The 22983-nt window shown below is 43.4% G+C and overlaps 4 protein-coding genes across 5 annotated transcripts; 2 read left to right on the top strand and 2 right to left on the bottom strand.

Annotated features, from left to right (window-relative positions):
• The first annotated feature begins 3207 nt into the window (after positions 1–3207).
• On the top strand, positions 3208–4873 carry LOC122005050 (zinc finger CCCH domain-containing protein 2-like). Its single transcript, XM_042559956.1, has one exon. It carries the CDS (start codon positions 3340–3342, stop codon positions 4459–4461), a length of 1122 nt encoding a protein of 373 aa, XP_042415890.1. The 5' UTR covers positions 3208–3339; the 3' UTR covers positions 4462–4873.
• Positions 4874–5371: 498 nt separating this feature from the next.
• LOC122005048 (ATP-dependent 6-phosphofructokinase 6-like) lies at positions 5372–9842 on the bottom strand. Its single transcript, XM_042559955.1, has 14 exons — positions 9435–9842; positions 9059–9105; positions 8926–8965; positions 8705–8767; positions 8445–8582; positions 8162–8320; positions 7996–8049; positions 7802–7870; positions 7569–7698; positions 6835–6875; positions 6497–6721; positions 6227–6272; positions 5976–6130; positions 5372–5836 (listed from the first exon to the last, which is right to left on the bottom strand). The coding sequence occupies exons 1-14, from the start codon at positions 9696–9698 to the stop codon at positions 5615–5617; spliced, it is 1653 nt and encodes a 550-aa protein (XP_042415889.1). The 5' UTR covers positions 9699–9842; the 3' UTR covers positions 5372–5614.
• Positions 9843–17725: 7883 nt separating this feature from the next.
• Positions 17726–19709, bottom strand: LOC122003489 (nudix hydrolase 8-like). 2 transcript variants are annotated; one of them, XM_042558598.1, is made up of 9 exons: positions 19605–19709; positions 19183–19439; positions 19040–19105; positions 18799–18936; positions 18611–18688; positions 18471–18521; positions 18368–18402; positions 18175–18283; positions 17726–18074 (listed from the first exon to the last, which is right to left on the bottom strand). In XM_042558598.1, the coding sequence occupies exons 1-9, from the start codon at positions 19636–19638 to the stop codon at positions 17907–17909; spliced, it is 936 nt and encodes a 311-aa protein (XP_042414532.1). In that variant the 5' UTR covers positions 19639–19709; the 3' UTR covers positions 17726–17906. The 2 variants fall into 2 exon arrangements, with proteins under 2 accessions (XP_042414532.1, XP_042414531.1); XM_042558597.1 differs by having other exon boundaries at positions 17726–18104.
• Positions 19710–21303: 1594 nt separating this feature from the next.
• LOC122007402 lies at positions 21304–22383 on the top strand. The gene has a single exon (XM_042563270.1). It carries the CDS (start codon positions 21304–21306, stop codon positions 22381–22383), a length of 1080 nt encoding a protein of 359 aa, XP_042419204.1.
• Positions 22384–22983: the final 600 nt, after the last annotated feature.

Here is a 22983-nt window from a genome sequence, read left to right on the forward strand (position 1 = left end):
TCCTTTTCCATTTGTCATTCCTTCTTTCGATCCTATAATGACCGACGAGATGAGATCTCGAAAAAACTCTCCTTCTACTAGTTCATGAGAGAAAGTGCTCATCAATATTTTCGAGGTAGCAGATGGGACGTCCTGGACCATCTAGTTGAAGCGCTTGATATAGCTCCTCAAAGGCTCGGGCAACCCTTGCTTGAGTGCGAAGAGATAGTGGTCTGTCTTCTAGTACTTCCTGCTGCTGGTGAAGTGGCGCAGGAAGATAGTTTTGAAGTCATAGAAACAAGTGATGGACCTGTTCGACAACTCATCGAACCATTTATATGCAAAGCCAGATAGAGTATTCAAGAATACTCGGCACTTAATAGCGTCGCTGTATTGATGCAACAGCGCAGCATTTTGAAACTTGTGGAGATGATCCGGATCCTTGCTGCCATTGTACTCTCCAATGGCCGGGGGCTTGTACCCCTTCGGTAGCTTCTCCTTTAGTACCCTTAGAGAGAAAGACACTTGCTCATTAGGTTCCCCTCGGGACTCCTCCCTGAGGACTATAGCGTTCCACTTCTTTGAGTCATTGGGTGGGGAGCTTTCTGTCATAGAAGCCTGCAGTTGCTCTTTCTTATTATAGCAGTTCGGACCCTTATGATAATAGTCCGGGATTGGTTCCCGATAGAAGGTGGGGGAAACTCCTCGGGTTGTTTCCTCTTAGACTCCCTATCAAAAACATGAGTCAGGTCCTTGGAAACTACAGACATCTTATATGGTCGTGAAGTAGTGGTCTGTTTTTCGGAAACCACTCGTCTCTTAGCTTCCTTGAACAGTTCGTACTTCCCAGCCGTCATAGTCACATTGATTCGTCTGGTATCCTCCATCTTCACGCTCCAGAACAGGTGAAGAAAGTTCCCACAGACGACGTCAAATTAATCCTATCCGGAATCTGAGTTAGATGAAGGCCAGGATGAGCTGTTGCTGGCGTTGACGGAGGGGCGACTGAGATACCTCACTCGTATACGCTTATAAAAATGGACTCCCACGTGGTGCTGACGGATGACGATGACTGATCCGGCGGTACCTGAACTTTGCCCACACTCAGACAAGCACACGGGCGTTAGAGGCCATAAACTAAGGGAAAAGTCCTGGGAGCAAGCACTCCGACGCTCAAATCAGGTACTTTTTCTCCAAAAGAACAGTGTACGAAGGAGAAAGAAAGTAGAAGACAAGTGCCAATGTGCGAGAGAGTGTACCTGTGCAAGGGAGAGGACCTCCCTTTTTATATGACAGTGCGTACCTTCTGGATCCTGACTGATGTTAGAGAATATTGGGTATCAAGACTTGTCGAGTGATGGAGGGCACGTGACATCCTCTTATAGACTGAGGGAAGGTTTCATTCGCAGATGACCACGGACCGTTGGAATATTCCTTGATATTCAGCAGTTATTCTCTAACAGGCGGTTACGATTCCCTGCCCTATTGTCGTGTAGCACCTTTTGTCCTGACCTTCTGCCCCGATCGGGTATGAATATGACAGTTCAGGATGATCTGTCGGGTATAATACCTAGCTTAAACTTTGAGGGGTCGGGTGCTGTGGTGAGATTGTCCAATAGCCGATCAGAAGTTGGTTGATCGGGAGTTAACTTGCTGAGTGAACAAGGCCTGTACCTAACCGATCTATGAGAACCCGATCAGCCAGATCTGGGTCAGATATTACCCCGACGACCTCCAATACCTTAGACCTTGGTGTCTCAGATCTGAAATCTTGGTTTGTGAGAACCTGACTGGGAATCATGTTGCTGACGCCGTCACCCGATCGTACTTTCTTTATGCTGACTGCCACGTCCCCTTGACTTCTGGATACTACGTCCCCTTGACTTTTTGACTATCATGTCTCCTTGATCCCTGACTATCATGACTTTATCGAACCCATCATTATATACTGTATCATCGTTAAATTTTGATCTCGAAATTTTATATAATGATACATTATATCTTAATCATTACATCATCGTAAAGAAACGAACGTTGTTGCTTAGACTTAGCACTTTGTTTGGATCATAAAATAAGTCATATTAATGATTATTAACACTCAATTGTCCGCAAATTAATAGGCCCAGCGATAGATATCCAACTATTATCCAAGAACATAGTGCTTAGATCCGACAGATTTCCAAGAACTTGGGCTGTTGGCCCACCTATATAATGGAATCCAACTATCCAAGTGACTAGGTCCCATAGTGAACTGAAGGACTACTTACGGACAGCGGACGTGCCAAGATACATGTGAACCAAGTGCCACGCACTCAAGACGAGTATCTGCCCGTAGATACGCTCCAATATGAAAGTCCACGTGGATCACCAATGTTAAAAGACACTCCAAAGGTCTCGTCAGACCTGTACCTTCCGAACGGCATAGTTAATGTCGTGCATCCATATCGAACAGCTTCATGTTATCCTTCACGTGGCCACTCCTTTGCGTGGCATCCCCTCCCTCCTTACCATTCGTCCCTATCATAATCCATCATCTCATCCCTTTTATACCCAAATGTGATGCAAGGCTCCAACAATTGCATCAAACTTTATTGGTCAAAAATAAAAAAAAATAAAAAAGCACTCCATTAAAAATAAATAGATCAATCAATCAAATAACATCTCATACAAATTTTTATATCTATTTTTTTCACATTATTATATTAAAATATTTTTTTAAAAAAATATAAAAGTTATTATGCAAGAAATTATTAAATAATTACTATAATATTATAATAATATACTAATTTACAATATTATAATAATACTGAATTAATTAGTATAAGTGACAATAAAATTAAAAATTAAATTATTTCAAAAAAAAAATAGGATTATCTTTTTGACGATTTATAAAATTTAGGTTCTTTTTGCAATTTTGTTCGTATCTTGGTTTTTACTTTTTCTATTTTGTAAGGATCATGACAACGTGTTTTAGTGAGCGAAAATAAACTCAACGGGCCCCACCACCGATAATCCCCATAATGTTTACATTGAAATGGTCATGTGCACAGGATGACGTGTCCCTCGACAAGGCAAGTTCACGTCCGCGATTCACTCTCCTTTCTCCATGTGTCCACCGCGACCACCGAGCGCTTTAACTCCCGCCTCCGTTATCTTCCATCCCGTCGACTCGGCGCCGGATGCAGCTCCAAAATTTTGTCTGTTTCGCTCTCGTACCGCCACGACGCCGTCGGATACGGACCCCGAGATATTCTTAAACGGAGGTTAGATTCTGACGCAACCACGGTCGCCTCCTTCCCCGTAATTTAAAGCCTAGTCTCGTAGATCAACAAGCAAGGGAGGACACGACGGCCGGCAGCTATGATGGTGGGAAGAGGGATTAGTTTTCTCAATCCGACGGTCCATGTTCCCCCGGTCGTGGTTCTCGACGATCTGGCGGCCGGGAACTTCCTCTCCTCTCCCCTTCCCGTCAGCGGCGTCACCGCCGCCGGCGACTGCCTTCCCTTCGACGAAGTCACGCTGGCGGCCATGCAGTTCTACCTAGACCGCGAGGAAGGAGCCGGCTCCGTCACCGACGCGCCGCCGGTGGTGGACGCGTACGCGTCGGATGAGTTCAGGATGTACGACTTCAAGGTGAAGTTGTGCGGCCGCGGGCGGTCGCACGACTGGGCCGAGTGTCCCTTCGCGCACCCGGGCGAGAAAGCGCGCCGACGGGACCTGCGGAAGCACTGCTACTCCGGCGCTCCCTGCCCGGACTTCCGCAAGCCCGACGGTTGCAAGCGCGGCGATGGCTGCGAGCTAGCGCACGGGGTGTTCGAGTGTTGGCTTCACCCGGACCGTTACCGGACCCAGCCCTGCAAGGACGGCACCGAGTGCCGCCGCCGCGTTTGCTTCTTCGCGCACACCCCCGACCAGCTCCGCGTGCTGCATACGCCGCCGTCATCTCCGCTGCAGAGCGCGACGGCACCGGAGTCCTACGACGGATCGCCTCTGCGCCACCAGTCCTGTTTGCAGTCCTACTTTTCCAGAAGCCTCGTCTCTTCGCCGACTTCGATACTCAACTCGTCGCCCAAGTCTTCGCCGACAGAGTCTCCTCCGATTTCGCCGAGCGGCGGCAAGCTGCGGCGGGCGTCGTGGCCGGCGAGCTCGGGTGTGAACGAGATTGCGGCGTCGCTGAGGCAGTTGCAGCTGAACAGAGCAGACTCTATGCCGAGTTCGAAGGAGCTGCATATGGGAAACAGTACTGGCTTCATCTCCCGGCCGGGAGCGCTTGCTAGATTCAATACTGTTTTCCGTAGCCTGCCGACGACTCCGACGGGCGTAACCGCTGGTTGGCCGGAGGAAATATCCCCGGTGGAGAGAGTGGAGTCGGGGCGAGCGCTGCGAGCGAAGATGTTCGACAGACTGACTAAAGATCACATCTTAAACAAAGCAGAAGCTACAATGGACGTGGAATGGGTCTCCGAGCTGCTAAATAGTTGAAATTTAGCAGAGAAACATATGAACAATTTGACGGTAAAAAGCTTGAATTTTGAAGGTAGTATCATTGCCCTTTTTCATGGAAGATGAATATTTGAATCTCCAGAACGGGAGATAAAGAAGAATTTGGTAGCTGAAGCGGTTCTTTTGCTTCTCATGGGCGAAGAACGGAGGAAGGATTAGTCCGGTTTGAAATAAATGGAGTCAATTTGCATCGTATATAGAATTAGAGGTTTGATCGAAGCTGCTGTAGCACTCTCTGCAGATTTCTGTATTCTGATTCCCTGGATGTTCTAAATGTCATTTCAGTTGACTGCTAAGCGTTCGTTTGGCATATTGCGTTGTAAATTAACCGCAAATTGAGATTGTAAATGTTAAAATTTCTTATCCAATGGATTTCACATGTTTGTCCTTATCCTCCACGTGGCATGGCGTGGCGTGGTTGTAATCTTGGATTCGAAAATATGCTCTGCATGATTAAACATAATAGATAATTAGAAAGGAAAAATAATAATAATAATATAAATTTACGATTTTTAATACTAATAACAATAAAATTTGTGATCATGGTAACTGAATTATCACAATAAAATAAAATTAGTAAAAAAAAAAAAGCATATTATTTATAACCACAAAATATAAAAAATTATTGTAACGAACAAGGCCCTATAAGGTCTCATGATGATAGAGCTTAGGTTTGTCATATTTAACTATTGACTATTATTATTATTTTTAGTTGATGATATCATAATTTTGAAAGCACGAATCCAGCCAAATTTGGTCAGTGACCAAGTGTTAATCTTGTGAGTTTTTTGTTTGTTTATTTATTTGTTTGAAAACTTGATCATTTCCCTTCTTCATCCATAACTATAGCTTGATTTGACTTGCATAGTGCTCATGAAGTTCGTTGTCAGGACTCGGGAAACATAACAAACTTTTCATTTACTTATAAGCAGTCTCGTTGCCAGTCTCACAGCACAAGGAGCTCCAAAATTGTAATGTATACACAGAACTAGAGAATTAATATGGGTACGAGCACTCTTAACTATTTTCACATTCTTTGCTTGCTATGACACAACATCTATAGGATCGCTGATAAATTGCTTCTGTAACATCTATAGGTTTCCTAATTGCAACATATTCAACATGCAATACTTCAGATGGCACCATTGCCGATCCGGGAATCATCTGTCGCATGCTCATCGTGATCATGGTTCTTGTTGGCTGCATCCAGAAAGAAGTGATGTGATGCCTCATCTTCCTTTTTGGCGTCCTCAACATGCTCATGACTGAGAAAGCTAGGTTGATTAGTTGAGGAAAGCAGTCTTGCCCACATCCTATCTGTTATCACAACCTTCTTGCATCTCTCGGTTATCCTCTGTGACATTGAGACAAAAATCATTTTAGCAATGTTGATCAGCTTCTGAACTTTCAATCACAACTTTTAGTTTCGAATGAGGATTTGGTGTGAATTAGTATTAGTTGCATCTCACAATGATTAAGCAAACAAGACTTACGTGGAAGGGTATGTAAGCGTGTCTTCCGTTAACAGGCCCAACAATGAAGCCGGTGTATCCGGCCATAGCACCATGTATGGCACTATGGGCAAGCAATGTGCAGTAGACATTATCTGATGCATTACTTGGAACTGCACGAATCATATATGTAGGATCTACAAAATGAAACATGTAATAAGTAATCATATAAGTATTAAGCAGTTAGCAAAAAAAAAAAAAAGGATACAGAAGATTATTCATAGCTAAAGTACCTATATACTTGAGAGTTATGGACATCTTATGGTTTGAAAAGTGATCCTGAGACAGAAAATCAGTGTCTTTAGAGATATGGCAAGATTCAGAAAACAATGCTTGAAAACTAGTAAAATTATTGGTCTTTCAGGTACGATTAACACTACATTAGGGAAAACTCTCTGATTTATTTTTGAGAAGTTGTAGAACCAAAACTAAGCATTAGTAACCATCTAGAATGAGGATTTTATCTCAGTGTATTTAAGGATGTACTTAAAAGTAAATCCTACCTTTATCTTTTGTGACAACCAAAGACCAACATCAAGTAAAAGCTTATTGCCAGAAGCATCTTGATGGTCCATGGATTGCATGCTTTTGGCAATAAGATCTTGTCCTGCACCCTCAGCAACAACAATAACCATGTGACCATTTTCTTTGAGCCGTCTTTCAATAAACTCCAAAAGTCCACCTTTGCCTTCCAAGTAAAAAGGGGATTCTGGAATTAAGCAGCAATCCTGTAAAGAAGGGGGGAAAATTACAAACTTAGCTATAAACATAAAGTTCTTTATCAATGTACATTCTTGATGGTCATCTTCAGTATGATGACTAAGAAAATAATAGGACCTACCACATCACGGCTTGCAAGAGTAGCATACATCGCAATAAACCCTGCAATACACATAATTTAACATACAGTAAGAAGGCAATACTAATATATTAGGCACATGTTTAATTTCTATGAACCAAAGGCAAACATACATAGTAATTAAGATTTGCATTTTTTTTAAAAAAACTTGATTAGTGACAGTCTCAGGTAATTAGCAACTATGAAATTTAATGTGATACACTTTGTTGGGATGAACTTTTATACAAATGATATCATATTATCTATCACTTTAAGTATCAACTCCTATTATTTCAGAAAACATAACACCCAAATTTAGTCTAAGTTGTGGGCTAACCAAGGAGCTACTTAGATGAGTTAATTACTATTAACTAGGTTTAAGCATTTTAGGGTAGCAGTTGGGCCTAATAAGTCAATGAGTTAATTCTATTATCAAAGCAAGTCATGGCAATTGGTATCAAAGCGGACTTGATCCTAGGGATGGGTAATTCTAAGCACGGTAAGGTGTTCAAAAAGTTGGCGTGTGTGATGGTGTAGCTACCATTGGGCTTCACATGTTGCCAATCAAGGATTATTCTAAGATATGAGATAAAGTTTGGGTCTTGACAGGATCTCAAAACCTTAAGTGAGGGAGATTATAACACCCTAATTCATGGTGAGTTGTGGTCCAATCAAGGAGCTTTGTAAATTTAGCTACTATTCTCTTGACTTAAGCATTTTAAGCCATAGATACTAACCACTGTAGCGACCCATTAGCTTCACAACGCCAATACCATTTTCAACACTTTCAGCTTCAACATGCGCTGCATTTATTGCTCTCTGTGCCTCCTCCACAGCAGTGTCAAAACCAAAGGACTTGTCTATGACCTAGTTCAGAAGAATAAAAGTAAAAAATCAATAAGCATAAATTAGTTTGAAATCCGGAAGCACAAGAGAAAAATTGGCAAGAAAGCAATGGAATACTAAGTACCATTATGTCGTTATCTATGGTCTTTGGAATTCCAGCAATAGAAACTTTGAGTCCACGTTTCTGAATTTCCTGAAAATATACCAGAAAAGTTTCAGGTGAATCTGATCATGAAGAAGAAAGCATAAAATATGATTACAATATTTATGGCTACGTTCCTTTCACTATAGAAGCCTTTTCATTTATGATCACAATACCTCAAAGATTGCAGAAGCTCCTTTCTGAGTCCCATCACCTCCAATTATATATACCTGGCAGGAAAAAATACAGAACAAATAAGAATATATGACGACTTCAAGGAATGTCACTTGAACCTTTGAAAATTAACATAGAAGAATCTAATGAAGTTGTTGCGAAATTAACCTGATTAATACCACGATCCTGAATACTATCAACAATCTTTAAAGTATCATGACCACCTCTTGATGTGCCAATAATTGTGCCTCCTCTTTTATGAATATCATTAACGCTTTTGGGAGTGAAGGTGATGGTATTGCGAGCATAAAAGCCCCTATAACCACCCTACACATTTTGAACATTAAGTTAGTTGATGAGGTAATTTAGATGATGAAAAGATATAAAACATTCAATTTTTTCTTGACAACAAAAGGATCAAACACCATTTACTTGTTTCGTTGTTACTTACGTCTATTCCAAGGACTTTAGTGACACCATACATATCATACAAGCCACATACGATTTCCCTGATGACAGTATTAAGCCCCGGGCACAAGCCTCCGCATGTCACAATGCAGGCATGCACCTCATCTGACTCGAAGTAGACCTGAACAAGCATGAAGAACATAAAGAAAGAAACCAAAGTCATTATCTCTTTTTTTGAGTGTTAACCACTTCAGTTTGAATGGGTTCCGTCTATACTAATTTAAAATAAAGAGAAGAACCTACTTTTTGACGAGGCCCAGAACGACGGAAGTGCGTCCCTCTTGGACTATTCTTGTGGACCACGATCTACAAGCATTATAAACATCAGTGATCCAGTTTTTTTAACCTTCGAAAAGTAGAAAAATTCAATTTGATTAACTATTTTTCAGAAACAAAAAGGTATAGCTTTATAAATTGTTTTCTTCTAGAAAAATAGATAGGCAATAAAGTAATTTCATGGTCACCTTATGCGCAACTGTGTCGTCAACGTTCACAAAGTATTGCCTGTGAGAACAAAGTTCAATGAACGATTGATTCAGGAATCAGGAACATCCAAAGACAAGAAGCTAAGATCTGGATAGTTCCAAAGAAACATACTTGACAACTGAGTATGCTGGATTATTTTGTAGCGGATTCGGATAGGCCTGCCAACGAAATACCCAAGCAATTAGGAAGATTAGAGTGAACTGAAAGGAGGAAATCTAATCTGAATTAGATTAGATGCATATAATAATATCCAATAAGGAAGCTTAACAAACAAAATTCCCAATCAATTAGAAAGCTGAATAAACACCAAAATTGAAGCAAGGCAACAGAGAATCCCCAGCATCCTATGACCTCTTACTCAACCAAGCACCGGAACGACAAATCGAGAACTCCAAAGCCACTACAAATCAACTAGAGATGCCGAATTTTGAACTCCTTTCACAGAAGGATCATCCAGGCAGTAACAAAACAGGGGCTTTTAACTCACCGGAAGATCCGTCAAGTAATCGGTAAGGTGGGGCACGTCCTCGAGAACATATCCCCCATCTCCGTACTCAATTTTCTTTAAAGGCTTGGAATCGGACGCCATCGTGCTCCCCAGACGCACCTTTACCTCGCTCCCTTTCCGCGTCGGCACCGTCACCGAGGAGAGAGAGCTCCGGAGGTCGAACAAGCGACTCGGGTTCTTCACACTCCCGTTAGACTCCGGTTTAATAGTCTGAGGAAAGGGAGGGTTCTGCAGTGGCTCCATGAATGAAGGAACGACGATAGATGTGGAAGTAAAGTTTCTTCTTTGAACCTCCGCCTGGAGTCGCCATACTTATAGCGGAGAAGGTCGTGAATCTGGCGGCGTCGCCTTCGGTTCCGTTGCGTCCCAGTTTCCGCGAAGACGAAGAGGAGAACAGGACTGGAGAGAAACAGAATATTCCGTTATCGATTTTCACGGAGACACACGGAAACATTCAATACACGTGGACGGAGCTGATTAGCAAAGTTTTAATAGAGGGAAAATGCAACTTTTAATGGTTTATTAGAGCTGCATTTTTTTTTTAAAAAAAATAAATTTATCTATGTTAGCTTTTGAAAATTTTCACATTTTTTTTATTTTTCTTCCTTCCATTTTTTAAATAAAATCTATAAAAAAATTATCCACCATTTATAAAAAAACATAAAATGTTAATCGTGATTATGTAATCATCCAGCATTATTCATTGAATTTAATACATCTTTGTCCGCTATTATTATAATCACATTTAATACATCTTTGTCCGCTATTATTATAATCACATGGCATCTTGTTACAAGTAACTTCATATTTTACCCTTCATAATTTCTTCCATAATTATATGTGCTTTTTTATAGAAATATAACAAATATATATAATTAAAAATGTAATTAAGTAATGAAAATTTAATATATAAATTTCATAAAATTTTAAATATATTTTAAGAAATTTTATTTTTATTAGTTATAATATGTGAAAACTGATATCTAAACTATTTGGCGATTTTTAAAACACAACCAACCCAATACGCTCATCCAAAGGACTTTTATTTTAAATTGAAAATATTTGTGAAATTTTAAATTTATTAATGCTAACTTTAAAAACAAAATATTAAATGATTTGATTGAACACGGGATTGGACGCTGTTTGAGTCAAAGACAGGAAACAGCTTATTTGCACCGGCATGCATTCTGCGGGGAGCACGTGCCGGACTAACGGGCGACCGTTTGTCCACGTGTTAGCTACAGTTGGGCGTTGGAGTCTCCCGAGGTTCCTCTTTTTTTTTCAATAACGTCCGTCAAAATGGATTTTGTTGGCTTTATAAAGGGAAAAAAAACATGTATTTAAGGACCATTCTAGAATTTGGAATTTTTTGTGGCTTGGAGGACATGTCACGAAAAGATGGCTTGCGGAGTGGGGTATGTGCACCAGATAATTCCACGCCATCATCTACCTTCTTGACGCTTCCATTTCTAGATCATGTGGAAGGGCAACAAGTGTGGGACCCACCATACAAATTAAAGGACTGGCCACGTTTTATTCTTCTTATTTTTAGAAAAAAATTTATGCGTTACTTTTTAGCTCACGCACGTTTAATTTCATTGCATGAGATCCACTCTAATGGCAACGGGACGAGATGGGAATGGGCCTACCCCCATCTCTACCTCATTCTCATTTAGTTTTTTGAATTTAAGGATTCTCGAACCTCAACCCATAAAATTAAATCCTCATCTCCATCCTATTTTTAAATTTAATTTATATTATTATTATTATTATTATTATTATTTTATCATTATTATTAATGATAATATTAATATTAATATCAATATTGATACGATGAAGAGATGAAAAGATATTTTGATCATTTGACATTAGTAGGATTTTGACTTTAAGAGAGATACTGTTCATCACGAAGAGAGAGAAGGGGCTTGGGGTTTTCTTCCGCCGCTAGGGGAGGAATGCAGGGGAGAATGACGACGTCGATGCCTCCTTTGCCGCCTCTGATGCCGGCCAGCCCCGATGTCGGCAGTCCTCTCCTTTGCCTCACGCACGTCGGCCAACCGCTGTTTCCCTTTCTCCTCTACTCTCTCTCACGATGAAGAGGTCGACATCCCCTCTCACTGCCTTCGCCCTGAGCCAGACGCCATCGACGACGCACGTGAGCACCACATCTCTTCCACTGCCCATGCCTTCACGTCGCCACCAGCGATGGGCGCCTCTGCCAGCCACCCCTTTTTTCCGTCGTCTACAGTCGGCTGACGACGCATCCTTGCGTTCGGCCACCAACCTCCCTCGGACGGCTAGACCACCTCCTTTCGACCTCAGACGCTGACCCCTTCTCCACGCCGACCTTGCCCTCGACACTGCTCCTCCTCATCATCTACCGCTCCCTCTCCACTTCAACGCCACCGCGCCGCCTCTCCCTATCCCTCGACGTGGCAGTAGCCCAAGCGCTACCTCCTCTTCTCCGACGTCCCTATAGACAACTCCGACGTCCCTACAGTCGACTCTGACGTCTCTACAGCCGTTGTCTCCACCATTTTCAGCGTAGATCTGACCATTGTTGTGTGCCAGCCATCAAGCCGTTGTGTTTCACTCTTTGCACCACTATTGTGATTGTGAGTTACTGGTATTATCAGGCCTGCGTGTTGTGGTCTGGCCTGCGAGTCATTGTGGTATTCCGACCTGGGTGTCGTTGTCATATTTCCGCTTACGTGCCGCCTTTTTGATCCATACTACACCTGATTCCATGTCGTCACCCCCAGATCTGGCTCCTCAGCTGACTCACATTTCTCTACCCTTCTGAATCACGACGACTTGATCAGCATCGCGACCAGCTCACCGATCCATCCGAGGGCGCCCCCCGGAGCCAGGGTACGTCACCGTACTCATCCTGTGTTTATTTCAATGTTCTACTATTATTCGGATGCTTATATATTCGTGAGATTCGCCTTGAGCATCGGGATACCACGGAGCGGAGCAACTCGGTCATTAGTTGCAGGTAGCATTGACTAGACTTGATCAACATAGAAGACAGTCACCACCTCGCTCCACTCCGGGTCATGAAGATGCGGTCAACATTCCAACCATGTCGCGCCGGTACTTTCATCTTCTCATATTCTCGACAGGATCATATTAGCGTTGTCTGTGGGAACTTTGCCTGATTTGGAACGCGAAGATGGACGATGTTGAAAATTTTTGCCATTCTTATGACCTCGGTGGGTTTCGACAAACATATCATATTTTCCTCACTCCACAGGTATTCGAGAGTCGAGAAACTGAGTCAGATCCTCTGCTGGTCGGCAGGTAAGTTTTTCCGTTATATTTTCCTTTTCGATCATAGGGTCTGTCATTGTTCCCCGATTGAAGACTCTCATGTCAATCGGTCAGGTTTACATTATATTAGGGACACAGGCTCAATGTCGAAGACTCTTGTACCGATCGGTTAGGTTTATTTTATATTATATTATATTAGAGTCACGGGCTAAATGTCGAAGGCTCCCATGCCGATTGACTGGGTTTATATTATATTATATTAGATTCACGGGCTCAATGTCGAAGACTCCCGAGCCGATCGACCGGATTTGAGTTATATTAGAGTCACGAGCTCTAGAAGTTGAGGGGCGACTATAAACCATTGAGTCAGAGACTCCCGAGCCGATCGGCCGAGTTTGAGTTATATTAGAGTCATAGGCTCTAGAAGTTGAGCGTTGACTATAAACCCCAGAAGTCGAGCGGTGACTATCAACCCCAAAAGTCAAGCGGCGACTATAAAACCTTTAATCAGAGACTCCCGAGCCGGTCAACCGGATTTGAGTTATATTAGAGCCACGGGCTCTAGAAGTTGAGTGGCGATTATAAACTCTAGAAGTCGAGTGACGACTATAAACCCTTGAGTCAGAGACTCCCATTATATTTGAACCATGAGCTCTAAAAGTCGAGCGGCGACTATAAACCTTAGAAGTCAACCGGCGATTATAAACCCTTGAGTCAGAGACTCCCGAGACGATCGACCGAGTTTGAGTTATATTAGAGCCACGGACTCTAGAAGTCGATCGACGACTATAACCCTAGAAGTTGAGCGACAACTATAAACCCTTGAGTCAGAGACTCCCGTGCCGATCGACCGGGTTTGAGTTGTATTTGAGCCACGGGCTCAGCGTTAGAGACTCTCGTGCTGACCGGTCGGGGTCGAGCAGTACTGGTCATGGATCAGCATATCGGATCTTTTATCTTCCCCGTTCGGGGTCGAGCGGTCTTCACTGATCTCGGACCATCATATCAGATTCCTTATCTCTCCCGTTCGGGGCCGAGGGATCATCACTGGTCACAGACCAGCATATCAGATCTCTTATATCTCCCATTCGGGGGCGAACGGTCTTCACTGGTCATGGACTAGCATATCAGATCTTCTATCTCCCCTGTTCGGGGTTGAGCGGTCTTCACTGGTCACAGGCCAGCATATCGGATCTCTTATCTCGCTCGTCCGGGGTCGGGCGGTCTTCACTGATCACAGAGCATATCAGAGCATCTTATCTCCTCTGTTAGGGGTCGAGCTATCTCCAATGGTCACGGATAAGAGTATATTCACTGGGTTTGAACCAGAATATCTCATAGGTTCTGTGTCTGCTCAGCTCACGACTTTCGTTTCCGTGCGCATGCGATTTCACAGGCTATGCTCTCGCTCAGTTTTCAAAATCCACTCCCGTTCGGCACTGCCTTGTCGCTCGTTCGATATTTGCCCGGGCGCTCACTTGGTGTTTGCCCGATAGCTTGCTTGACATTCGCTCGGCATTATTTCTCGCCACTCGGTCGACACATTTTTCTCGCCACTTCACCAAGCGCAAATCATTCTATCAGCACTCGCCTCGCTCGTTACTTCGTCGTTCACTCGACATCGCTACCATTTCTCGTGCGACACCATTACGATAGCAACCGCTCGCGTGCCATTATATGACGGGTTCAACGATTTGAATTTGATTTCGAGAGAGATCCATGTTAGTAATTAGGCCTAAGAGCCAATTATGAGATGATTAGACTTTTTGGGTTGCATATTAAGTTAGATTTAAATGAACTCACTCATTGGATTGAGTTCAATCCGAATTAGACACATTGGATTAATGAGTTAGACTTATTGGGTTATTAGAATAATGGTTAATCCAATATAATAATCTAACCCATTAAGAGGAATGCAAAGAGACAAAAGACCCTTGGTATTTATGGGATGAATATAAATAGGTTTTTTGGAATGAATTTTTCATTAGATGATAATGAGTTGAGAAAGAGATGAAAAGTGTGACTCTTAGTCTTCCCTCTTCTTCCTCCTTGGGCGATTTTGCTCTTGGCCGAACCTCCATGAGTGGCTAGCACCATGAAGGTGGTTCTTCTCCGAAGGCTTCGTTCGTGTGATGAATGAAGGATGTGTTCGTGTGGATACCGTAGAGGCACGGATGCTTGAGTGCGCTGAGATCTGCATCCAAATAAAAAGTTGTTATCGGGATTGCGAAGGGCACGCAACAAAGGTATACCTCTCATGTAAAACTTATTATATGATTGTTTTCTCCTTCGCATGGATCTTCTAGAGAGGATCTAGTTAATTTTCCATTGCGCTTAAGCATGTTTAGCACGCTAGATCCCTACAATCCAGCCTTTGCGACAGACTATCTAGTCAGTTGGACTTGCACCTCTTTCGACTAGACTTGAAAGGGAGGCTTGTGATACGGTGAAGAGATGAGAGGTGGAAGGACATTTTGGTCATTTGACATTAGTAGGGTTTTGGCTTTAAGAGGGATATTGTTCATCACGAAGCAAGAGGAGGGGGCTTGGGGTTCTCTTCCGCCGCCAAGGGAGGAATGCAAGGGAGAATGACGACGCCTACGCCCCCTTTGCCGCCTCCGATGCCGGCCAAACCCGATGTCGGCAGTCCTCTCCTTTGCCTCACGCACGCTAGCCAACCGTTGTTTCCCTTTCTCCTCTACTCTCTCTCACGACGACGAGGTCGACAGCCCCTCTCGCCGCCTTCGCCCTGAGCCGGACGCCACCGACGACGCACGTGAGCACCACATCTCTTCCATTGGTCATGCCTTCACGTCGCTACCAGTGATGGCCGCCTCTGCCAGCCACCCTTTTTTTTCCGTTGTCTACAGCTGGCCGACGGCGTATCCTCGCGTCCGACCACCTGCCTCCCTCAGACGGCTAGACCACCTCCTTTTGACCTCGGATGTTGTACCCCTTCTCCATGCTGACCTTGCCCTCGCCACTACTCCTCCTCATCGTCTATGGCGCCGACCATCTCTGGTCAACCTCTCTTTCTCCTCTCGTCAACAAGCGCCGCGCGTCGTGCGCCGCAGCTCCCTCTCCACTCCGATGTAACCACGCCACCTCTCCCTATCCCTCGATGTGCCAGCAGCCCAAGCACTGCCTCCTCTTCTCCGACGTGCCTATAGCCGACTCCGACGCCACTACAGCCGACTCCGGCGTCCCTACAACCGCTGTCTCCACCGTTTTCGGCGCAGATCTGACCATTGTTGTGTGCTGACCATAAAGCTGCTGTGTTTCGCTTTTGGCACCACTATTGTGATTGTGAGTTACTGGTATTATCCGGCTTGCGTGCCGTGGTCCGGCCTGCGAGCCGTTGTGGTATTCCGGCCTGATTGCCGTTGTCATATTTCGGCTTATGTGCTGCCTCTTTGATCCATGCCGCACTTGATTCCGTGTCGTCACCCCCAGATCCGGTTCCTCAACTGACTCACATTCCTTTACCCTTCTGGATCATGATGACTCGATCAACATTGCGACCAGCTCACCGATCCATTCGAGAGTGCCCCCGGGGCCAGGGTACGTCACCGTACTCATCTCGTGTTTATTTCAGTATTCTACTATTATTCGATTGCTTATATATTCGTGGAATTCGCCTCGAGCATCGGGGTACCAAGGACCGGGGTAACCCGGTCACTGGCTGCAGGTAGCATTGACTGGATTTGGTCAATATAGAAAACATCTCATCACCTCGCTCCACTCCGGGTCATGGGGATGCGGTCAACATTTATATCACGTCACACCGATAGTTCTATCTTCTCAGATTCTCGATAGGATCAAATATTAATAATAATATTATTATTAATATTTTTAAATTTTTTAATAATAATAATAATATTTGGAGCGGGTTCGGGGATGAGAATAGTATTTCCATACCCACCCCGAACCCACTCCATCAACAAAAAAATCAAGAATCCTCATCCCCAATTTAGATTTTCCCCGCGACCCCGAACCCGCCGGGAAAATTACCATCCCTAATCCACTCCCACTTTGGTACAGGTGATTTGTCGTTTTTATAAAGAAACCCCCTACTGCTTTAATTGGATTGAAATAGTAAATCAATGAGGGGGTGATAACAAAAAAATACACTCAAGGTATCTTATAAAAATGGATCAAAGTAAATTAATCAGATCAGTATTAAAATACAATAAGAACAATTATCACCATTCTTCCTTCTCTTGTCTTGCATTTGACAGAAAAAAAGAGAGATTGTAATTTATCCAGTAATTTATCATTTATGATTTATATATTCTTTCAATCTGATAGGTGCAAAGATGAATTTATATATTAAATAAATAGACGTTTTCAAGATTGCAAATTGTAGTTATAGATAGAGCACTGTCCTTATCGTGATAACTTATGCCATCCATGTTTTTTAAAAAGATTTGGTAGCCACTAAAGTAAAACATAAGTTCAGGAAAGCAATTGTGAATTTGTGATTCTAATCATAAAGGATCGAGCAGTGAATTCCCTAACAATTGAATTACTCTTTCATCAATCAAATCACATCTTTATCAAATATATATATATGCGATATCTTGCAAGGCTTATAAAAAAGCTAACATTAATTAATACCTCAATGAAAAAATTTAAATTAGTGGAAGTCATTATCAAGCTTTACTTATCTTTTAAAAAGTTTTCCCTGATTTCTTTATCTTAATTAATTAATATAAAAATGCATACAGCCAATGAAAGCGCTAGTTAATTAACAAAGGCATCGAGAAAGTGGAGTACTTTAGACGTGTGGCCCAGAACAAGAAGGCGGCAAGTCAAAAAGAGAATAAAAAGCTAAAAAATAAAAACAATATTGTTGGAAGAACAAACCGTTTCGTTAATTTGGTATTCGCATGCGGATTAAGAAAATCAAAACCACGAGTATGTCGCCTAATTTGACTTTCGTAATTAGCATAATCAATCAGGTAGAAAGAAGTTAAGGCAAAGAAAGATATGTTGACTTCTCTTTCATGGATTGCATGTTTGACCAAATGTTTCTTATGACTGAAGGGCCATGCCATCTAATGCATCTTTATTGACATTGTCAACCATGGACGGCCATTCTCGATGCCTGGTTCATGCATTTCTTCGATAAATCTTAAATTACAATGACATCAACGCCATTAATTAGCAAATACTCCATCACTCTCCTTTCTTCAGTGCAGTCAAATCTCGACAGTAAAGATAGGACAACCTATCATCGAGCTTCGACATGATCTGTGAAGCAGTGAATCCACGGTACTTGCTTTCACAGGCTGAGACACAGATATCCATAATGTTCTTCAGCATCCTGTCCTCCTGATGGAATGGCTGAGCCAAAAATTCATCAAGAGGCATCCACTGTGACAAAAGTTATCATCCATTCATTTCTAAAGGTTAGAATATTTTTGTAGAAAATGTAAATCTATACCTTGGCTGCTGCGATCTCAGACTCGTCGATGGTGATTTCAGATGATGCTGGTTTGAGCATGCATATAAAAAACAAGTCGGATTTCTCAAAAGTCACATAGTGAGCATGCCTGGTAGCATATAAAAAACAAGAAAACAGATTTTCATGACAGAGATTCAAGGTCCAGAGAACTTTTATAATGAGATAGGTATACCTGAACGCAAGTAGTTCTACAAAGGTAGTATCGATCTGAAAAATAAAAAACATAGAGTTAGAAACTAGACGAACTGCTTGCAAGATCACACGAATCCCCTCACCCCTGTCTCTTCTTTGACTTCTCTTACAGCTCCAGAAAATATTTCTTCCGACTGAAAAATTTGAGTAAAAAATTTCGTTTAGCACTGCTCATTTAAGAAATTGCACTGGTATGTTTGGCAGAACTTGGAAATTAGAATACCTTGTTGACGAACCCAGTTGGTAACTTCCATATCCCATAGCACCTTGAAGGGCATTTCTTTTCCTTCACAACTAACACCTGAATTGGAGAATTAACTTGTGAAGATAATGCTGAATTTGTATTTAAAAAAAAACAAAACAAATAACACAGAAGAACTTTTATTGGTATTCAAAGTTTTCAAGAATAACCTCTTTGTTATCGTTGATAACAAATCCTCCTACTCCAATTTGATGAGTTGCTGTGCCAGGAAGCATGCAAGGTTTGTCAGGAATCCAGTAGGTTAACATTACATATCCTGGATCAGCATGATGATAACTAAATCCCTCCTGGCAAATTAATAGTGGAGAAATATTAAATAGTAATCATTATTAATTAACCGAAATCTTTATTGTCTTTCTGAACATTTCTAGTAGGAATAAGAAGACCCACCTTTAGAGCAATTGGCACAAGTTCCGCCTGTTCTTCCAGTATCTTGAGCCAAATCCCTTTCTTTCCCTGCATCAGATACAGTGAATGATACGTAGTGAAAGCCAAGCATCATTTTGAGCAATGTAAGATAACAAAATTCCAACCATTAGTTTCCAGTGAGAAACTGAAGATTGAAGGACGGATGAAAATGCATTCGAACTATTTGGCAAACACTGTGAGTTGATGATAACTCCATCATAATCGTCTTCCCAGGCATCCAACAATTCAACAGTTAAGGTCTCTGTCGTGCTCAGGTTTGCAAGGTTGGCACTTCTCTTGTTCCTGTGGTCTATGTTCGGTAACCGATCCAAATACCTTATTGGATTTGGTGCTTTGAAGCAAGGTAGCTTGAACGTCAAATCTGGACTTCATAATTAATTTGATTAGAAATCTAAAGAATTATATCTTAGAGTCTCGTCGTTAGATCTGATCAAGCTTGATTGAAATAAACTTGTTTAATCCAACTACAACTCCTTAACTAAATAAATAGAGTTGGGCTTCTATAAAGCATGCTGAAGTCATATACCTGTTACCTTTGTGCTGCAGTTAAGATGAGCCATACTTGGATATTTGTTTCCTTGGAAGGCATAGTTGAGTGAAGGAAGTGATGTAGGAGCTCTAGTGAAAGCCATTTTTGTTTATTTTTGATGTCACAAGCTATATCATCACGTTGAATATATAGACATCTCCCTGAAGATGTATATGGATGTGCAAGAGGATGAGAATTGCATTAGTTGATACATTCACTGCAACTAGGACCAAGAATTTTCCTAATGTTGGTGTGATAATGAGTCCATAAGATCTGGTTATTCAACCTCTAAATGATAAGAATCGCTAAAGTTCATCCAAATTCGAGAGATGATTGATACGGTGCATGATGGTAGAGTCTGGTCGTCAGAAGTCAAGGGGACGTGGCAGTCAGAAATTAAGGAGACGTGACAGTTAGAAGTCAAGGGGATGTGGCAGTGAGAAGTCAAGGAGATGTGTCAATCAATATACGGAGGGGGACCATCCAGGGTCATCCGACGTATAAAGCCAGAGCGGAGTCTACTGGTTAGGAAACCAAGTTTGTGGCAAAAAGCATGCTCAGGATCAAGCCCGACCTGGCTTTACCGATCAGGTGTTCTCAAACTAGCTTATGCAAGCAGACTTGTCATTCTCGGTCAGGGTCTGAATCATAAAGGCCGGCAGAGAGAGACTCTGGGCGCGTCCTTCCGTTTATCCAGTCTGTTTATCAGCACTTAGCAAATCGACCCGGGTTATTTCGATTGCACTCGGACAGGATAGAAGGCGCTACGCGACAACAGGTCAGAGAATCGTAACAACTTGTCAGAGAATATCTGCTGCATGTCAGGGAATATTCCAGCAGTTGGGGGCATCCACAAATAGAACCTTCCTCCAGTCTATAGGAGAAGATCACGTGTCCTCCACCACTCAACAAGTCCTGACACCCGACATCCTTTGATAGAGGTCAGTCTCTGGAAGGTATGCACTGCCATATAAAAAGGGGTGTCCTCTCCCTTGCGTAGGTACGCCCACTCATACACTTGTTTACTTTTCTTCTTCCTTCGTACACTGTTCTTCTAGGGAAAAAGTACCTAACTTGAGCAACGGAGGGTCTACTCCGGAGACTTTTTCCCTTGTTCTTGGTCTCTAATGCTCCGTGTGCTTATCTGAGTGTGTGTAGAGTTCTGGTACCACCGGCTCAGACCCGGTAGTCCTTCAGGGCCACGTGAGAGTCTGTTCGCCGAAACCCGCACACAGTCTTTCCTCCGTCAACACCAGCGACACCTCATCCGGTCTTCTTCCAATTCAGATTCCGGACAAGATCAATTTGGCGCCATCTGTGGGAACTTTCTTCACATGTTTTGGAGCGTAAAGATGGAGGACACCGGCAGAATCAATGTAACTATGACGGCAAGAGAATACGAGTTGTACAAGGAACCCAAGAGGCGGGCGACCTTCGAGAAACAGACCACAGCTTCCCGACCATACAAGATGCAGGCAATTTTTAAAGAGCTGGCTCATGCTTCTGACAGAGGGTCCAAGAGAAAATAGTCCGTGGAATTCCCCTCGGCCTTCTATCGAGAGTCAGGCCTCGATTACCATCACAAGGTCCTGGGCGGCTATAATAAGAAAGGGCAACCGCAGGCCTCTGAGGCAAAAAGCTCCCCGCCCAGGGATTCTAAGAAGGGTAAAGCTATATCCTTAAGGAGGAGCTCAGAATGGATCCTGAGGAGCAAGTGCCATTTTCTACAAGGGTGCTCGGGGAAAAGTTGCCCAAGGGATACAGGCCTCCTGCTATTGGAGAATATGATGGTAGTCACGACCCGGAGGATCATCTCCGTAAGTTTAGGAACGCCACCCTGTTGCATCAGTATAGTGATGTCATCAAACGCCGAGTGTTCTTGAATACTTTATCCGACTCGACACAAAAATGGTTTGACGGGTTGCCGAACGGGTGCATCACTTGTTTCCACAATTTCAAAACTGTCTTCCTGCGCCATTTCGCCAACAGCAGGAAGAACCATAAAACTGACCATTGCCTCTTCACTCTTAAGCAAGAGCCAGCTGAGCCCTTGCGAAGTTATATCAAGCGCTTCAATCAGGTGGCTCAAGACGTTCCATCGGCCACCTCTGAAATACTGATGAGCGTCTTCTCTCATGAATTAATAGAGGGGGAGTTCTTCCGGGACCTCATTCGGGATCTCGTAACGAACTTCGACGAGATGCTGGGGGAGGTCGCCAGCTATATCAATGTGGAAGAGACTCAGGCTACTCGAAGAAAAGCAGACAAGGTGCCTACTTCCACCAACAAACCAGAAAAGAGGTCACCTCAACCGCCAGCCCAACCTCTTCTGCGTACTCGGGATGCCCGACCACCCTTCGGTCCCGGTCTGGATACCCGACCGGTTCCACGGGTGGCAGTTGTTCAAGCCCTAAGGCCTGGGTCATGGGGACCGCGCTACTGCACTTACCATCGCTCCCACACCCATGCCACCAGTGGCTGCCTTCAGTTCGCCCGAGACTCTAGGCGTGCCGCTGAGCTGGACCTACCTCCGCCAGAAATCGTGCCCAGGACTCAACAAAGGATACTGACCCACCAACAGGTCACGGTCGGGGCAGGTCAACCTGGCAGGCCTCAACCTGATCTTGCTAGACAAGGGAATCAGCAGCCCGGTCGCGACCAGGGGCCTGGGGAAGCCAAGGAAGAAGAAAATCGAGGCAACACAAAAATTCGGGAGATTGGCATAATCTCTGGAGGGCCCACAAACGACATCAAATTGATCCTGTCCGGAATCTAAATCGGATGAAGACCGGATGAGGTGTTGCAGGTGTTGACGGAGGAGATACTGTGATGTTGCGGTCGTGCGAGTTTCGACGAACAGACCCTCACGAGGTCCTGAAAGACTACCGGGTCTGAGCCGATGGTACCAGAACTCTGCACACACTCATACAAGCACACGAAGCGTTAGAGACCAAGAACCATGGGAAAAGTCCCCGGAGCAGACCCTTCGACGCTCAAGTCAGATATTTTTTTCCCAGAAGAACAGTGTACGAAGGAAGAAGAAAAGTAGACAAGTGTGCGAGTGGGCGTACCTACGTAAGGGAGAGGACACCCCTTTTTATATGACAATGCATACCTTCCAGAGACTGACCCCTATCAAAGGGTGTCGGATGTCAGGACTTGTCGAGTGGTGGAGGACACGTGACCTTCTCCTATAGACTGGAGGAAGGTTCTATTTGTGGATGCCCCCAACCGCTGGAATATTCCCTGACATGCAGCAGATATTCTCTGACAAGTTGTTACGATTCTCTGACCTGTTGTCGCGTAGTGCCTTCTATCAAGTCCGAGTGCAATCGAAATAGCCCGGGTCGATTTGCTAAGTGCTGATAAACAGACT

This window comes from Zingiber officinale, chromosome 7B (genome assembly GCF_018446385.1).
Source record: "Zingiber officinale cultivar Zhangliang chromosome 7B, Zo_v1.1, whole genome shotgun sequence".
Classification (NCBI taxonomy): domain Eukaryota; kingdom Viridiplantae; phylum Streptophyta; class Magnoliopsida; order Zingiberales; family Zingiberaceae; genus Zingiber; species Zingiber officinale.

Excerpts from the sequence above, each read along its gene's own strand:
- LOC122007402 (XM_042563270.1), top strand. The coding sequence starts at position 21,304 with ATGGATCCTGAGGAGCAAGTGCCATTTTCTACAAGGGTGCTCGGGGAA.
- LOC122005050 (XM_042559956.1), top strand. The coding sequence starts at position 3,340 with ATGATGGTGGGAAGAGGGATTAGTTTTCTCAATCCGACGGTCCATGTT.
- LOC122005048 (XM_042559955.1), bottom strand. The coding sequence starts at position 9,698 with ATGGAGCCACTGCAGAACCCTCCCTTTCCTCAGACTATTAAACCGGAG. Across the intron at positions 8,321-8,444 it reads CTAAAGTCCTTGGAATAGAC|GGTGGTTATAGGGGCTTTTA; the intron begins GTAAGTAACAAC and ends CAAAATGTGTAG. Across the intron at positions 6,876-7,568 it reads GCTAATGGGTCGCTACAGTG|GGTTTATTGCGATGTATGCT; the intron begins GTTAGTATCTAT and ends TGTGTATTGCAG.
- LOC122003489 (XM_042558597.1), bottom strand. The coding sequence starts at position 19,638 with ATGGCTCATCTTAACTGCAGCACAAAGGTAACAG. Across the intron at positions 18,403-18,470 it reads AAGTCAAAGAAGAGACAGGG|ATCGATACTACCTTTGTAGA; the intron begins GTGAGGGGATTC and ends TTTATTTTTCAG. Across the intron at positions 18,105-18,174 it reads CTGAGATCGCAGCAGCCAAG|TGGATGCCTCTTGATGAATT; the intron begins GTATAGATTTAC and ends CTTTTGTCACAG.